Genomic DNA, 18553 nt, shown 5'->3' on the forward strand with positions numbered 1-18553 from the left:
TACAGGGGCGAGGAGGGGGGGAGGAGAAGGGGAACGGGGGAAGGAGGGGGCTGGCGGCGGCGGCGGGCTCGGGCCGCCGTGGCGGCGGCTCCGCGCGGGGGAGCCGGCGGCGGCGGCGGGGAACCCTAGGGAGCGGGGGAGCGGGAGGTCCCTAGTGGTAGGAGTCACCCTTTCTTGTACGTTTCTTGCTTTGTAATACAAAGCAGGGGAAACCCTTTTTCGTCGAAATGGGAAAACCATGCTTGGTTGTTGTGACCACAAGGCGAGAGGATATTGCTAAACATTGTTGCAAGGAACCAGAGTACATGCCAGAAAAGGAGTGCATACGTTTGCTCAGTGGTCTACCAGACAAGCATGCATTCGACCTGTTCACAAAAAAGGTACTGAAAGAGAATTACTCACTTAGTTTACCCATTTCACTTTTCCTTTTGTTCAAAGGGTCATTTCAGATTAGCATTCTGTAAGCACAACTCCAGCAACCATAGATTTGGAGGAGGTACATCGGAGTGGGGGTGCAAAAACGTAAGACTAGGCCACCACCACCAACCCATGTTGCAGGTTTATCATGTAGGAATGTACTTTCGACCATTGCAACAATTCTGGGTTAGGCCAAGTTAGATTAGAACCAAGCCGACAATAATTCATGACTTATCACTTCTCTTTATGTCCCTGCTCCCTCCGTCCAGAAATACTTGTCGGAGAAATGGATAAAAATGAATGTATCTAAAACTAAAATATATGTAGATACATTCATTTCTCCGACAAGTATTTTCAGACGGAGGGAGTATAATACCAGAACCTTGGTTAAATAAATCATGTACCAAAAATGAGTTCCATTTATTAGAATTTGTTTCCAATTTGTTTGAAACCATAGATGTGCTTTTCCAGATAGGTTGATATGAACACAAGACTAGAGTAGTATTTTCCTTGTTTTCCATCTTAAATCTTAGCAAAATTACAAATTTCTTCAAGTTCAGAAAAACTAATCGAAATTTCATACACACAGAAGATGGATAGAAAATGGTTATTTGAATTCTAGTACAAAAATATGGTTTTAGAGATGTGCACAGTAAGTTTCAACTTCACATATATTGTTGTCAATTGTACAATAGCAGATAGTGTGTGATTTCGTATTTCAGACATAGAGAATTAATACGTACAGAACTATATCCTGGTCACTTGAAAATTTTGATAGTGAAGGAGTTAGTTCTCCCGGCCAAGTTTGTTGCCATATCCCACAAAAGAGTAGTAAAATTAAATGACGATGTTACATACTCCCTCCGCCCCATAACATTGGTTTGCATGCACCTGATTTATTCAATTGTAGACTAGTAAAAAGACTAATTGTATTTTGCTCTATTGCAGGTATTTAAGAATAAGGCCACAAATTTGGCTAAGCAATATCCTGAGTTGGTTGAACCCGCGAAACTCATCCTAAAAAAGTGCAATGGACTTCCTCTTGCGATAGTCACCATAGCTGGTTTCTTGGCAGACCAACCAATGAAAACTGCTTCGGAATGGAGGAAATTGAATGAACATATCAGTGTTGAGTTGGAGATTAATCCAAAGTTAAAGGTCATAAATGCAGTCCTTATGAAGAGTTATGATGGCCTGCCATATTACCTCAAGTCTTGTTTTTTGTACATTTCCATCTTCAATGAAGACCGCAATGTTAACCGGAGACGTTTGGTGTGCCGATGGATCGCCGAAGGTTACTCACGAAACAGAGTTGTAGCAGACAAATACTTCATGGAACTCATAGAGAGGAGCATGATATTGCCAACTCAGCAATCAGTTTGCAGCAGAAAAGGACTTGACTCCTGCCAGCTACATGATCTGATCCGTGATATCAACATCGCAGAGTCAATGAAGGAAAATCTTGTCTTGAGGCTGGAGGAAGGGTGCAGGTTGGACACTCAAGGCACAGTGCGTCACCTTGCCATAAGCAGTAACTGGAAGGGAGATAAGCGTGAGTTGGAGAGCATCGTGGAGTTGTCTCGTATACGGTGCCTCCACACCCCCCGACCCCCGCGTCCCTCCTCGAGGCGACACGGGAGGAATCCAGATCCCAGCCACCGGCCGACCTCCTCTCCTCCCTTCCCCCTCGTCGCCGCCAAGGGCTACTGCCGGGCAAAGCCCGGGCACGGCCGGCGGCGGCGGGGTCTCTCCTCGGCGTGGCTCCCCGCCCTCTGACCATGGCGCGGTGCTCTGTCGGCGGCGGCGCTTGGCGGCGTGGTGCTGCGAGGGCGCGGCGGCGGCATGGCGCGGTGGCTGCGGGGGTGATGGAGCTCCGTCCCGTGATGTTGCCTGCGGCTGCGGCGACCGGAGGTCTCTGTTCCGTCCCGATCCCTTTCTCCGAATCTGGATCTGGCCGGTCGAGACCCGGGCGTGGCTGCCGACGGGCGTGGTGACGCCGGGCCTCCACGGCTGCTAGGCACGGTGGTCGTGCTGGCGGTTGCGTTGGGGCCCCGGTGTGGTGGTGGCGACGCGGCGGCGACCCGTGCACACGATGCTTGATGGAGGTCTCTTCAGCGGATCCGGGTGAAAACCTAGTTCTCGGCTTGATGCCAAGACCGGCGTTGGCGGCACTCTTTTGTGTCATTACCTTCTTGAAGGCATCGCCGTGGAGAAGCTCCAGACCTCTATCCGCTACCTCCGGGGGAAACCCTAGATCAGTAGATCAGATGATGGCGGCGCGTTGGTGTCGTTTCCTTCTTGGGGGCATCATTCTTGGAGGCGTACACGGGTTCGAGGGACCAGTGAGCGGCTTTTTTTGGTGGAGCGGTGCTTCATCCTGCACATTGATGACGGCGGATCTCGGCGGCGTGGTGCAGTGGAGACTCGGCGCCCGATGCGCGGTGCTGGACTCACGCAGGAGGGGGTTTATGTCTGACGTCATGGTGGCGTCGATGGCAGAGAGGCCTAACAAGATAGAAGCCTCAATATATGCTCTGAAGACGGACCAGTGGAAGATGGCGGCGACGACACATGTGAGTGCGTCAGGCCAGTTCTGCCCCAGACCTGGTATGTGGCTCGGCTGGGGCTTCTGGCTTTTGATGATAGGCTTAGGTGAATGGACTGGGTATTTGGCCCAGCTAGCGCCCCTTCATCATATGGATAGGAGTAGGGGCATATGATGCCAAGATGGCGGATTCAGGCGTATTGTTGTGATACTTTGTAAGGGCCTCGAGAATAATCAATAAAGTGGCCGCATGCATTTACTAGATGCAGAGGCTGGGGGTCATCCTCCTTTTCTGAAAAAAAGGTCATTGACGGTGTTTGGCGAGTGGATGCCATTTTACATTTCTGACAAGATGAGGTTTCTTCGGATATTGGACCTAGAAGATACAAAAGGTCTAGCTGATCATCACCTTGAGCACATTGGGAAGCATCTTCATCTGAGATACCTTTCTCTAAGAAGGTGTGACGGTGTCTCATACCTCCCGGATTCAGTGGGTGACCTGAGACAACTCGAGACACTAGATATCAAACATACAAGTATACTTATGCTTCCCAAAACCATCACCAAGCTTAGTAAGCTACGTTATTTGCATGCTGGCAACAAAGTATATATTGTAGAAGGGCTGGAAGTTGGAACTGCCATGCATACCATACCGCGTGCGTTCCAAGCGTCGTGGTGGGTGCATTCCTTTCACTTGCTATGTTGAATACGCCATAGCATCTTATGCTGTGAATGTGCCAAGAGGGATAGGGAAACTGAAAAGCCTGCACACAATAGGGACTGTGAACCTTGAATGGGGAAGTGCCTTCATACAAGAGATAGAAGGCCTCACCAACCTGCGCAAGTTAGGAGTAGATCTTGGTAGCACTATCAAATCAAAAAATAGTCTAAAATTCTGTTCAGCCATTTCCGGCCTCAGCCAGCTTGAGTCCTTGTCAATCAAATCAGAAGAAGATTCCTCCAGAGCCTCAAACTATTGGGACAGCTTGGATGGCATGCCCCCGCCTCCGGAAAACCTCCAGAGCCTCAAGCTATTCGGACAGCTGAGGAAATTTCCGCAATGGTTCAAGAGCCTCCAGAATCTCGTGAAGGTCAGTCTAGAAATAACTGGGCTAGCTATCGGGAGAAGGTGAAACCATGCAGGTTCTTGGGAAACCACCAAACCTATCCATTCTGCGTTTGTATGAGGAAGGGCTTCAGATCAAAGGGCCTATCACTTTCCAGAGTGGCCTCTTTGGAAGCCTCGAGGTACTTCGGCTTGATTATGGAAACACAGAAATCACATCATTGGACTTTGAGCCAACTTCAATGCCGAAACTTGAGGTACTGAGTCTAGGACTGGATGTTCGAGCGAGCTTTTCGGCTCGGCCCGAAGCTCGCTCCAGCTCGGCCCGTTACAGCTCGGCCCGATAGAATAAACGAGCGAGCAGACTTGTGAAATGAGGCCCGATTCCCGACCGAGCCGAGCCGAGTTTCGCCCGGTCCAACTCGGTGACTCGCTCGAGGCCCAGCCCAATTCCCATCAGCCTTCGTCCCATTAGGGCACGAGCGACGCAGAGAGAGCGCAGTCTCTCCTTTCTCTGTTCAGCGCCGCCGCATCCCTCTCCTCGCCGCGCCGCCACATCTCTCTCCTTGCCGCGCTGCAAAACTGGACCGATGGCGGCGAGCGATGCGGCCATTCCTCACCACCCCGAATGCAGGCGGACGCTCCTCCCCTGGTTTCTCGCTGTACGTGACGAGCAGGTACTCTCTCCTTCCTTCCCATTAGTAACTCGGTGCGCACACTCTCGGCACTCAGTCACGCGCGCTCCCTTGCACTGGCGCACGGACGGCAGATGACACACATGCTCCCTGCATGGTTGCGCAGGCACGCGATGGATGCATGGATGGATGTAGGGCTTGATGGATGGATGGATCAATGCTTCTGCTTGATTGTATAGAGTGTAGCTGTCGTCCTCCTTGCCGCGCCGGATGCCGCCGTCGTCCTTGCCGCGCCGGACACTGGACGGCTCGCTCTCGGCACCGATGGCACCGTTCATCCCTCCTATGGTGCCTGGCCAAGCGTCCGCCGCCCGACGCCCGCAAGCACAGGCTTGCACACACATTAGTAGTGCACATGCGAGCTGCTCGAGCTGGACCGAGCCAGAGGCAAAACGAGCCGAGCCTCCAAAAACAGGCTCGTTCAACCAACGAGCCGAGCCGAGATCGGCTCGCTTTAGGCGAGCCAAAGGCCGGCTCGGACTGAACTCGGCTCGGCTCGGCTCGTGTCCAGCCCTAACTGAGTCTGCAATTTTTTCATTTTACAAGTGACTTTTCTGGGCTGGAATTTCTCCAAAGCATCAAGGAAGTATGGCTCTCGGTCCGATTTGACAGTGTAATTATTAAATGGGAGGCAGACAAGAAAGATATGACCGACGAAGAAGCGGAGAAGGAAGCAAAAAGCAGGGAAGACGAAGTCAAGGAGGACATTAGGAAGCAGGTCACCAACAATCAAAATGGACCCATTTTGAAGGTGGAACGGTGGAGCTATGTTTGAAGTGCCACTTGCTCAACTGTTCATGAGCATATTATGCGGCGACGGGAGGATTAGGACGAGAAGAAGGGCATATTTTAGTGTATTTATTCATATCCTGGTATGGACAACAGATTCCTAGCAGGTTTATGTAATTGCTGAGAATTTAGTTCATGTGCGGCCTGTTACTTATCCATTGTTTTGCCGTACCAGACTATGTAATTGGCCAGTAGGACCGTTCAGTTTCTATGCAGTTCTTGCCTTTTCCTGTTCATGTTCATGTATCTTGTCATTAAACTGAAAGCCCGAGTCCTACCTGTTTGTCAAGCTGTAGATGATGTTTGTCAAGCTGTTTCTGTCAGTTACTGCAGACCAAAATGTTAACTCCAGCATGTTATCAGCAGGCCTCTGCTTTTTGAACTGTCTTCCTTAAGAGTATCTGTTCAACTAGAAGCAAATACCACCTTTTTTTCTCAACCAGGAAGCAAAGATCAACTTCATCAACTTGTACATTTTTCTCTCAGATTCGCAGAACACGAGCGAGAGGTATCATGAGAAGGAGCAGAAGTCCAGAAGATTGACTTCAAGTAGCCTGAAGCTTGGTTGCCATGTAGCCTGTACTCTTAAGATGTATGTACACATGCCTGTACTCTAGTAAGTGTCAAAGTTGTTGGATGGAATACTAGGCAAAAGTAAGAGGTTTAAGTCCATGCATGTTAACCTAAATTAGAATAGATGTTAGTGCTGTTTTGAAAAGTAAAAGTAACCTTGCTAGAATGCTAGTAGTTGACACAAGTGCTGAATTGCACAACTCCTACTGTCTGAAACCTATGAGTCGACCTCTATCAGTATGTTATTGTGTTGCTAGTTGGCGAAATGATGTTACAGTCTGCTTGTGAAATTTTTGTTGCATTCTCCTGAAACTGATGCATATTGGTTTGATTATTTTCAATTTTTCGAGGCCGGCGGTGTTTGAGTGCGTTCAAATTTTGGTAGCCCACCTAAAAACAATATGATTTTCGGAAGGTTTTCAGATTTTTTTTCCTAGCACTTCCAGTTTTTCGAGTCCGACTACGTGTTCAGGCTTTCAGGTGTAGATGAAAACATTGCATTTTTCTAGCTGTATTTTTCTTGGGGGGATCTTTTTAATTTTTGGAATCCAATAGAAGGTATGGTGTGTAAGGCAAAAGATGGACGTTTCTAGCTGCGTATGTGCAGCAATTTTAGCAGCCAACTCAAGAAACTATGCTTGATTTTCAGCCCAACAACCCACAACGTGCATGCACGTTCGCCATAGATCTTGATAAATAGTCAAACTTTGTGCTGGCATATACTCCATCATGGACAGCTATTAGCATCAAAGCCGTATGGATTGATTTTTTTTCTAAACTTTAATCCATTTTTTTTGCGGGCTCTAAACTTTAATCCATGACGTGGGTTGCTGGATGAAGGGCCTCACATGCATGCTTGGTCCAAGCAGCTTAACTAGGGGAGGTAGTAGAATTAACTACTATGCAAATGTTGATTATAGACCTGGCAAATCTTGATTAACAATTGGTTGAAGTTGTGAACCATCGTGGCCACGCATGAACTTCCATTATCTACCAAAACATGGCATGAGAGCCTAAGACCTGCATTCTCACATCTCATCCACACACAAACGCTCACAGGGAGAGGGAGGGAGAGAGAAGCTCGATCGACACCGATGGAGTCCACGGCGGTGAGCATCGGTAAATTTGTGCTGAAAGGAGCACTTGGGTGCGCCAAATCCGCCGTCGTAGAGGAGGTGGCCATGGAGCTCGGAGTGCAGCACGACAAGGCCTTCATCACGGATGAACTGCAGATGATGCAGTCTTTCCTGATGGTGGCACACGACGATGAGCAAGATGACCATGTCAACAAGGTGGTCACGACCTGGGCGAACCAGGTCCGCGACGTCGCCTACGACGTCGAGGATGGCCTCGAGGACATCGTCCTCCGTGTCCACGGGCAATCCTGGTGGGGAATCCCTCGCACGCTCCTCGACCGGCGCCATGTCGTCGAGCAGATGAAGGAGCTGCCTGCCAAGGTGGAGGACGTCGGCCAGAGGAACTTGCGCTACCGCCTCATCGACGGTGCGTCCAAAGCTCCAGACCTCCCCATCAACACCGCCGCTGTTGATGCATTGCTCGGCGTTGATGAAGCAACAAGACATGCAATGAATCAGCATGAATCAAGAGCAGGGATAGATCTCGCCCAGCTGATCGTCAGGGATGGCGCAGGCTCGGGCTCGGGCCAAATTGGAGTGATCGGAGTGTGGGGAACAAGTGGCACCGCTGGGCATACCTCCATCATCCTGGAGGCCTATGACAATCCAACCATAAAAGTGAAATTTCCATGCCGCGCGTGGGTCAGAGTGACGCGGCCTTTCCAACCCGAAGAGTTTGTCCAAAGTATGGTGGAACAGTTTCAAGAAACTTTTGTAGAGGTGGCTGATTCTCCTTTCGAGCTGGAGCTGGAGGAGGCAAAGACGGATCGAGAGTTGGCGCGCCAAGACGGCGTGTACGTCAACAACAAGAGGTACCTCATTGTGCTCACGGACCTATCCACCATGGAAGAGTGGCACCAGATCATGGCTTGCTTCCCCGAAAACAAAATGGGGAGCCAAATCGTAGTGTCCGCGGAGCGAGTTGAAGTTGCAAGCTTGTGTCCAGGCCAGAAAAGTATGGTTTCCAAGCTGAAGAAATTGTCTGCTGAGCAGACCATCTATGCTTTCCACCAGCAGGTACTAGCTAGTTCAATTTTGGAAATAGCCTTTTGTTACTCTTTCATCTTGCTCCAAATCTTTGTTATCGAATGCCGTTAGGATATGTCACCTTTAATACCCTCATTTATTTGTTTTACAGTCACGCTAGCATTAGTATCCTACTATTATATAGATTAGATGCGTCTCTAGATATTAGCTGAAGGTTTTTCTCTCTTTTAGACATATCACCGAAAATATGGGCCAGTAAACACCTGCACAAAGATCAGTCAATTATCTTGATGTGTTGTGGTCTTGTTGTACATCCCACGCAGATTAATTTGTGTGTTGGACAAGGTTAGCCAAGGTCGCCAACTGACCGTTGTGGAACTTCTCTTGATGACCCCGGTAACAGCCCCCTCACCAGAGACATATGCAACCTCCAAGATCAGTCACCAACCCTGTATTTCTTGTTGATGTCGCTGCACCGTTCCATTGGAGAGGTTGCCGTGTTGGGATGGAGATGCTGCCATCTAGTGTAGTACATGGATAATGTTGCGATGGTTTGATAAATTTGAAATTACAAGAAGCTCAACTTTTGACATGATTCAAGAATAATTTAGGCAAAATCAAACATGATGTGAGCAAAACTGACTTGTATACATGCCATTTGATCTTGATTTACAGTTCATTGTGACATTAATATTGTTGTCTAGCTTAGGACATATATATGTGTTGACCTGATGCATATTATTATTTTGAGTGATTTATATTTGAAAATGTGTCTTTTGTTTGTGTTCAGAGTTTTCAAGACACAACATATTCATCAAAGGCAGCGTCGAGCTTAGTGTTACCCCACACCATTGAGAATGGGATACAAGAAGGCCAATCTTATTCTGAAGATGATGAAATGACAATGATCCAAGAGAGCCTCACACACACCAGTAACGTGCAAGGTCCTCTAGAGGAATTTCAGCTTATTGGGAGGGAGAAAGAAATATCTTATATTATTGAATTGATTCAAGAACACTCTAGCACCCAACAAATTCAGGTCATTGCAGCGTGGGGAAAGGGTGGTGTTGGGAAAAGCACTCTGATCAGTGACATTTACCATAGCCAAGAGGTCAATCAAATGTTTGAAAAACATGCCTATGTCACGGTCTTGCAACCTTTCAAGATTGAGAAGCTCCTTAGCAGCTTAATATTTCAACTAGACGCAAGGAAAGTTGCTTCAACGAAAGTTGAAGACTTTACTGGACCGCTGGACCAGTGTTTACAAGAAAAGAGTTGCTTGATTGTTCTTGATGACCTCTCGTCTACCATGGAATGGGATATAATATTGCCATGTTTGCTTGCAATGAATAGTCCAAGCTTGGTCATTCTGATCACCACAAGGCATGAGGATATTGCTAAGCATTGTTGCAAAAACCCAAAGTGCATATGCTTGCTCAACGGTCTAGACGAAAAGGGTGCTTGTGACCTCTTCACAGAAAAGGTACTGAAAGAACACTACCCATATTATTCACTTTCTCAATTGCAAAAATATATAGTTCCCTTTATCTAGATCTTCGAAGGGTCATATTTCAGATTAGCATACTGTAAGCACAACACAACCATCCCCCTTTACAAGAGATAATTCAGAGTGGGTTGCAAGAATGTAAATTCGGCTATCATGTTGTAGGGCAATATTTAGGAATCATATACATTCGACATGCTAGGTGTGAAACCAAAATACTGATTACATGAACCCATTTCCCGAGTTAGGCCAGGTTAGCATTAGCATGCATCAAGCTGGCAAATTCCATGACTTCACTACTTCTCTTACCAAATTATATGGGAACAGTGTTTTGAAAGAATCATGTAACTATAATGAATACAATTTAATCATTTTTCCATATTTTTGAAACTACGTGCTCTCCAAACAGGTTGGTTTATGTACATGGTGCTAGAAAAGTACTTCTCCTTTTCCCCTTTTGTTCAAACTGAGCCAAATAACATAATCATCTTTCCGAGAATTACAAAAAAAATATACATATAGAGAATTGATGGAAACATGCCTTGATGTTAAATTTGGTACAAAGTATGTTTGGGTGATGAACACGATAAGTTATAACTCAACTTGTATTATAATAACATATAGTGTTTCATATTTCAGTTTTAGAATTCTTACATACAGGACTATGTCCTAGTCACTCCAATTAAGAAAAATAGATAATGAAAGAAATATTTTTAATTGCATTCCTGATGTTTATTACCAAGTCAATAGAAAACATAGCCTATTGCATACTACGCACCCAAACATGCACATGATAGTCAAAAAAATATACTCTGTACACTAGTTTTCATACACTTGACTCATCTTAATTACATAGTGGTCAAAACTAATTATATGTTAACCAATTGCAGGTATTTAAGGATAAAGCCACAGATTTGACTAAGCATTATCCTGAATTGGTTGAACCCGCAATCTGATCCTAAAGAAGTGCAATGGACTTCCCCTTGCGATACTCACCATAGGTGGATTTTTGGCGGAACAACCAACAAAAACTTGCGGGGAGTGGATGAAACTGGATCGATGTATCAGTCTGGAGATGGAGATGAATCCAAAGTTTGAGGGCGTAAAAACAGTCCTTATGAAAAGTTATGATGGCCTACCCTATTACCTCAAGTCCTGCATCTTGTACTTATCCATCTTCCTTGAAGATCGCATAGTTAGCCGGAGACGTTTGGTGTCCCGATGGGTTGCGGAAGGTTACTCAGAGGATACATCCACGGCCAAAAGATACTTCATGGAACTTCTAGAGAGAAGCATGATATTACCAACTCAGATTTCACTTTGCAGCACACAACGAACTGACTCATGTCAACTACATGATCCGATCCGTGATATCATCATAGAAAAGTCAATGGAGGAAAATCTTGTTTTCAGGCTGGAGCAAGGATGCAACTCAAACAACCAAGGCACATTCCGTCACCTTGCCATAAGCAGTAATTGGGATGGAGACGAAGGTCAGTTTGAGGCCACCATGAAGTTGTCATGTATACGGTCATTGACGGTGTTTGGCAAGTGGAGGCCATTTTATATTTCTGACAAGATGAGATTTCTTCGTGTGCTGGACCTCGAAGGAACTAAAGATCTAGCCGATCATCACCTTGAGCACATTGGGAATCATCTTCATCTGAGATACCTTTCTCTAAGAGGGAGTGAAGGAATATATTACCTGCCAGATTCAGTGGGTAACCTGCGACAACTTGAGACGCTAGACATCAAATATACAAGAATAACGAGGCTGCCAAGAACCATCGGCAAGCTTAGCAAGCTATGTCAACTGAAAGCTGGCAATGAATCCTATATCGGAGAAGAACGGCCATCACTAGCATGCTGTGTACCTTTCGCTTGTTGTTGCGCAATGGTCATACAAGCTTATGCTATTAAGGTGCCAGTAGGGATCGGGGAACTGAAATCCCTGAACACACTGCAATGTGTGCACCTTGAATGGGAAAATGCCATCATACAAGAGATAGAAGGTCTCACCAACCTCCGCAAGTTAGGAGTGTTTGGCATTGATAGGGGTAATGGCCCGGAGTTTTGTTCAGCCATTTCAGGTCTCGACCACCTTGAATCTTTGTCAGTGCGGTCAGAGGTATGGGATTTATGTGACATCTTGAATGGCATGTCCTCGCCTCCAGAAAATCTCCGGAGCCTCAAGCTTCTCGGTTGGATGGATGAACTGCCGCAATGGATCAAGGTGCTCCAGAATTTGGTGAAGATTAAGCTAGAATCCACCGAGGTGTCTATAAACGATGAAGAATTGCGAATCCTTGGGAACATACCAAACCTATCCATTCTGTCTATCAAGGAGAAATCGTTCCAGAGTGCACTACCTATCACTTTCCATAGTGGCCTTTTCAGAAGCCTCGTGACGCTCGAGCTTGTTTACATGGACGTGGAGGTCGGATCGTTGGAGTTCGAGGCATCATCGATGCCCAAACTCGAGGTGCTGAACCTGCGACTTATCGATCGTAAAATTGGTTTTTCTGGACTGGAATTTCTCCCAAGCATCAAGGAAGTGCAGCTCTTGGTCGTCGTTACCCCAACACTCAGCGCACTCAAGGAAAACATGACCGAAGAAGAAGCGGAAGAGGAGGCAAGACACAGGGAAGACAAAGTCAAGGCGGACATGAGGAAGCAGCTCGCCAACAATGAAAACTGCCCTAGGTCCACAAATTGTTTTCTGAACCTACTATGCTGCAAAGGAGATTCAATCCGCGGGCATATGTCGGCGAGGGGTCTCGACTTGTTGCCCTACTTGCCAGTGTGTTTCTTTATGTTCCAGTTTGGGCGGCGGTTTCGTCTTATCTTGTGTAGTTTCTGAGTTGTAAGTTCATGTGTAATTGTTCTTTTCATTTTCCTTGTTCTGGCCTTGGGCAATAACTTTGTAACTGGACATCACTTCTACTTTGGCTTGCCATTACCTCTGTGTAGTTCTTCTTCGACCATATTTTTCGACAAATGTATTTCATGAACCTCATCAACTTGTTACCATTTGTTCAGAAGAATGCTTCATTATAGATGGTTCTGCCTAGATGTTCATTATAGATGATTCTGCCTAGATGATTCCTGGACCTCATCAACTTGGTAGACCATGTAATGTCACTCATGTACTACTGAAACGCCATTAATTTGACATTACAAAAGTTCAGTATGGTGATTGCCACTCAGGTACCACTGAAACACCATTAAGCTAAGGGTACACATTGTCCTAGCTGGTTCTGCCTAGATGTTCATTGTCAATCAACATTTATACATGTGTGACATGCATCTGGAATGATTCAGCTTAGCTACCATACACAGGTTTCCCGATTGAAAAGAGAATCGACAGAGCACGACTGACCGAACTTGCTGCTCCCGGCTAATTAACTACGCGGAGGTGGTTCTCTCCATGCTGTTGGTCCTCGCGTTCTCCCGCATCTTCTCAACGATGTGCCTGCCCTTCTCCTCCACCTGCCGCCGCTTCTCCTCCAGCTTGTCCCCCATCTTCTTCCCCAGGTCCATCATCCGGCTCCGCCTCCCGCTCTTCCGCTTTGCATCATCTCCAACAGAGCCCGCTGCTGCCGCCACCGCCTGCTGCTGCTGCTGCTGTTCCCCAGCAGGTATGATGGCCCTCAGGGAGGTGTACGGTGGGGATCCCGCCCTGCTCTCCGATGAGTCTGCCTGGAGCTTCTCCGTGGCCAGCAGCGGTTTCCTCGGCTCGTCGGTAGCGTCCGGGTGAGGAGGAGAGGCGGTCTCAGCCAGGAGAGACTGCGCATGAGATGCTTCTGCAGGAGGGTCTTCGGCTGACTCGTCGATGGATTTCAGGGACTCCTCGCTCCCGGCTGAGGAAGCAGGCAGACTTGGTGCTCTGCTTTTGCTGATGGCATCGTCCTTGGGGCCAGCTTCCTCAGGATGGGTTGGTGTGGCGGCTGCGACATGGCTTTTGGCCTCGGTGGGTTCATGGTTGAGCCAGATATAAGGTCCATCCTTGCGGGGGACCCAGTCATCCTTTTCTGCCAACATCCCTGGAATGGAAATGCTTTCACAGTTTGGAAGCACCAAGCTATCACGGAGCGAAACCTGACACAGCATGGTGTGTTTCGCTGTTAGACATGTATTAAGTCAGAAAAGGAACAACATGTTCAGAGGAAGGTTGTGTTGTTTACCTTGATTCTGTTACCAATAAGTGATGCGATGCGACTGTTGGTAATTTTCCTATCACCAACAGAGGATTCCAAGTCCCACTCCAGGTCAGGCATAGATGTGAATCCATACCAGAGTTGATCCGACGGAGGGGGCTTCAGATGTATGCGCAAGGTACCTCTAACAGATGTGATTTTTATCGCCAGAGAAAGTGGAACCTGCAAGAAGAATGTAACGGCACATTTGATCTTAAGCTTTTGACATTTCTCTATGCATAACACATCCATAAGAATACATAGGTAAAACACATGAATCGCGAGTCAGGAGACAACGAGCAGAAGAGCAAACCTGTGAGACATGATCGGCTATTGAGTGCAACATATTTTTCAACCTTGATATATAAGTTGATGTCCATCCAGTGCTCTTTGACTGACTAGCATCTGATACAGAAGACCATAATGTACATACAATCAATGTCGATGGATCATAATTTGAGCCCTTTTTATTAATATGATGTTTTGGTAGAATCATCAAGAAATAATAAATGCAGATACATGAAACCAGTATTCCCAAATTGCATAGGAATACTTCTCTAATACAAAACTATTAACCTAAGTTCTGATGCAAGCCTGAAATCATAAATCCTAGCAATGTCTATCTGAAGTCTGCTACAGGTATATACAAAACCAACATAGGGAACTAACATGTCAAAGACTATGAATATAGGGGTTGATCAGGACATTTTGCAGAAAGACAATGGCTCTCTTATTCTCTTAAGAATCATTTGGTCATTCGGTAGAACAAGCATAGACAAGACTTCCAAGGAAGAATATAAAGTTTAAACAAACCTGCTTCGTCTTTTCCTTCCACTGAAGAAACTGAGTTCTGTGAACCTCTAAACTGGTTACCATACTGCTCAATACTCTCAAGAAGCTCGGAGTCAACCTCCCCATTAGAGTCTGTTCCGAAATTGGTTTTCATGAGATCCTTTTGTAACTCTGGTTCCTCAACCTCAAGCCTCGTTTCAATGTCCAACAATATTCCGCCTGAATATTCAAAATCAACTTCAAAGGCCCACAGCTCATTTAAATCCAGTGGAAGAACTCTCATCGCATGCACATAAGGTGGAAGTTTTCCAAGGCTGAACTCCGTAAGTGTAATTTCACCCACATAAGCTGGGGTCCTCATGCTTGATAATGTTCGCTGTACAAATGGGAATCATGAATAAACAAAAAGGAAAGAACACACAGACAGATTTCTTGAACATGAGCAGTATAATCTAACCTGAATACGTGCTTTGATGGCCTTGTTTATCTCATCACTCATTTGAGCATCGAAAAAGAGCCGTGAGGATAGAAGGTTCCAACAGAGTGTACCTTCATCCACAACTTTATCATCTGCATTTACATCAGGAAAAGCTGGAATCTGTCCAGTGTGACTCGATGGAGCAGTTGGGACACTGGGTTTTGCTGTATCTTGTGATGGGCTGCTACTGAACTTGTCCTCTTGTGGACCTAGGAAGGATTCAATAAACGGTGCAGCCTGATAGCTGCGTAATTTATCTAACATCTTCCTTTCACCTTGTGTGGATGACGCAGCACTTGTTTTACCCTCTACAGGAACCTTTGTAGATGCCTTCTTTGCTAGCTTTTTGAGGAAAAGACGAACTTTGGAAGACCCGTCCGTCTTTGTTTCACTATCCATAACCTCATGATCCTCAGCTGACATTGCTGTAGGCTTTAGGAAACACGGGTATTCAGAATTCAATGATGATATATAATTACCGAACTCTTTGCTCAACTTAGCATGCCAATTCAATTTCTCCTTGTCAGCAGTAGCTGCAAGACGAAGTGCTTTACACCATGATTCCTTCTCCCATGAAGTCTCAGCATAAAGAAAGCACACCTTGCTTCCATTATATATCTCAGATTCCTGGCTTTCCACTTTTATCGGATACCTCTTAGTCCTGAAAGTAAGCAACAGTAGCACAATCACATATAGGTTAAGCATAAGAGTCTACCAGCTGTAGCCAAACAGCTTGATGAAAGGCACATAAAGTTGCTTGTCAAATACTTCTACTTGTCCTCCAAAATAGGTTTCGTTCTTACAGGAGTCCCTTCATCAAAAAAACTTATGTGCTTAATCTTTAGCTGATTGTAATATGTATGATTTACCTTCGAACCAAGACATTCAATGCAATTCATCAAATATACTTCTCAGATTTGTTTGGTACTTAATAAGGCAAGCTCAAACTTAAATAGCTATTATCCCAAAAAATATTAACTAGCTTCACATTTATTTACACCTAGAAAAAGATGACTGATAATCTATTGATCAAAGGTAAGCATTTTCATTTGTCTGTAGCACTGACCATTTGCGTGAGGATATACTTGATGCAGAAACAGCAACGACCGTGCAATTCAAAAGCTCAATCGTAGTGTCAGGGCCATCAGGACCAGACAAACTAAGTGAGTGCCCCTTGATTTTAGCCGATTTCTTTGCAGGAAAAACCTCGACAATACTCTTTTTCTCCTTCGTCTCTTTGGGGCCTCCACTTGATAAGCGCTCATTACTAACTTTTGGTAGCTTTTCTGGCTCTAGTATCCACAGAGAGCCCTGTCAATATATATGGCAGTAATGTGAGTAGGCTTCATCAATGATCATTAGCGATAAAACACACAATAGCTAAATGCAAAGCAATTGCATATCCTTCAAGCCAAAGAAATTTGATGAGAACTGAATGCAAAGTTAAAAAAGCTCTTCACTGAAACATACAATAGCTAAATGCAAAGCAATTGCATATCCTTCAAGCCAAAGCAATTCGATGAGAACTGAATGCAAAGTTAAAAAAGCCCTTCAGTGAAACATACAATAGCTAAATGCAAAGCAATGGCATATCCTTCAAGCCAAAGCAATTTGATGATAACTGAATGCAAAGTTAAAAAAGCCCTTCACTGGCCAAATTCATGTTGCATATTTTTTTCTTCAGCCATCCTATTCACAATATAAGTTGAATAGTGCACATTCGTGAATACAATCCTTGCCTGGACAACAGAAATTAACTAACAGCGCTTATAAAGACAAAGGAATAACATGATGTAAACAGAGTGATAGGCAAGATGTAGTGTTATAGCTTCTGACTAAGGTCGATCCATATGTATCTTAGTCAACAGTGACAGTGAGGCTTTACGAGTTCTTATAAACCAGAGGCAAGTTGCTCATACTCAAGGTCAAGGCTTTTAAGCAGGCATCATACTCGTAGACTCCTTGATATAATAAGCAAAGGACTTATGCACTCTATTACATGTGCATCCAAAAACCGCTTAATGTGAGGCATCCCAAAATTGCTAGAACTAACAGCCAGGCATGCTAAAGGATAGCATCACAGCTCAAAGGTGCATGTCACTGTCAGAAGCGATTAAAAACCCTGGGAACCTGACTAGTATGCAAATATGATATGTACAAACACGGAGTAGCAATTCCCACTCATGGATTACATGATTTTTCTAGTTACCAACTGGGACTACATATACTGGTGCCAAAAAGGAACAGCAAATCAACTTGAGAAGGCGACACTCAATTTCAATATGCTAAATATAACACAAGGATTGCGGTCTGCCATCAGAGGCAGCTCAGCACCCACTGCCTGGGAAACATTCGACATTCCGAAATAAACAGGTGGAATACATAAGTAGCAAACTGCAACCACAGCGTCGTAAACTACATTGGCATCCTGGATCCAAAAGCAGAACCCTGAACACAAACCCCTGTCCGATTCCCCAGCCCAGCCACTAAAATTGTGGGGGTTTGGGGTGGTTAGCACGAATGCGCAGTGCAGTTAGCAACCCAGAGTTTCCCCCAATTTCAGCCACTGCAATTGGGGGAAGGAAGAACTGGCCCGAATGCGCACTGTTGCTGCCCCCAATCAGCAGCAATCCAACTACCCTAAGCAAAGCTACTGCTACGAACTACGCGCGGTTCCGAGCTCGCAAACCGAACGAACTTCTAAGCGAGCTCGGCGGAGACCGGCAGCTGATCCCTAGCCGGCTAGCCCCCGCCGCATCTGCGCGAAGCTCCGGAGCAGTTGCTGCCGCCGAATCGAGAAGCGAACTAAGCTACGGCAGGTAGTGGGGCGTGTTGCCTACTCCTCACCTTCTTCTCGCAGGGGAAGGGCTGCTCGCCGGGGAGCTCCTCGCCATCGGGCTGCCCGGCGGCCGCGGCCCCCTCCTGCCGTCGGCGGAGGCGGCGCGCGACCCAGAGCAGCGCGGCCGCCTCGGCTGCCGCGAGCGCGAGCAGGCCGAGGAGGAAGCCCGCCAGGAACCCCGCCGAGGCCATCCTCCCGGCGGCGGCGGCGGCGTCGCCGGCGGGGGCAGGGACTGGAGTGCGAAAAGGGGAAAGCAGCGGGTGCTCGCCGCGTGAGGAGGAGAAAACGGACGGAACGCGTGGCGTGGGGAGGAGCTGAGCACGAGACGCCCTTTTTCTTTTCTTTTTCTTGCTTCCGGCCGCGCACTGCGTGGAGCTGGCAGGTGGTTGGACGAGGAGCATGACGCGTGGGCCCGGGGGTGATGGGGCCAGCATGTCGGTGGTGGGGCAGGGGTCGGGACGGGGTGGCTCGGTTGCTTCGCCCCGTCGGCTTTGGAATTGGAATTCCACGGTGGCTACGCGTTTTGTACGTGGGCA

The 18553-nt window shown here is 46.6% G+C and overlaps 1 protein-coding gene and 2 pseudogenes across 1 annotated transcript; 2 read left to right on the forward strand and 1 right to left on the reverse strand.

The window, feature by feature from the left end:
* Positions 1 to 227: 227 nt before the first annotated feature.
* On the forward strand, positions 228 to 5748 carry LOC119316181 (annotated as a pseudogene).
* A 1431-nt stretch (positions 5749 to 7179) lies between these two features.
* LOC119314780 lies at positions 7180 to 12537 on the forward strand (annotated as a pseudogene).
* Positions 12538 to 12838: 301 nt separating this feature from the next.
* On the reverse strand, positions 12839 to 18223 carry LOC119318667 (testis-expressed protein 2-like). Its single transcript, XM_037593250.1, has 7 exons — positions 18026 to 18223; positions 16245 to 16489; positions 15158 to 15839; positions 14722 to 15076; positions 14222 to 14313; positions 13897 to 14091; positions 12839 to 13810 (listed from the first exon to the last, which is right to left on the reverse strand). Exons 1-7 carry the CDS (start codon positions 18206 to 18208, stop codon positions 13118 to 13120), a joined length of 2445 nt encoding a protein of 814 aa, XP_037449147.1. The 5' UTR covers positions 18209 to 18223; the 3' UTR covers positions 12839 to 13117.
* Positions 18224 to 18553: the final 330 nt, after the last annotated feature.

This window comes from Triticum dicoccoides, chromosome 6A (assembly GCF_002162155.2).
Source record: "Triticum dicoccoides isolate Atlit2015 ecotype Zavitan chromosome 6A, WEW_v2.0, whole genome shotgun sequence".
In the NCBI taxonomy this organism is placed as follows: domain Eukaryota; kingdom Viridiplantae; phylum Streptophyta; class Magnoliopsida; order Poales; family Poaceae; genus Triticum; species Triticum dicoccoides.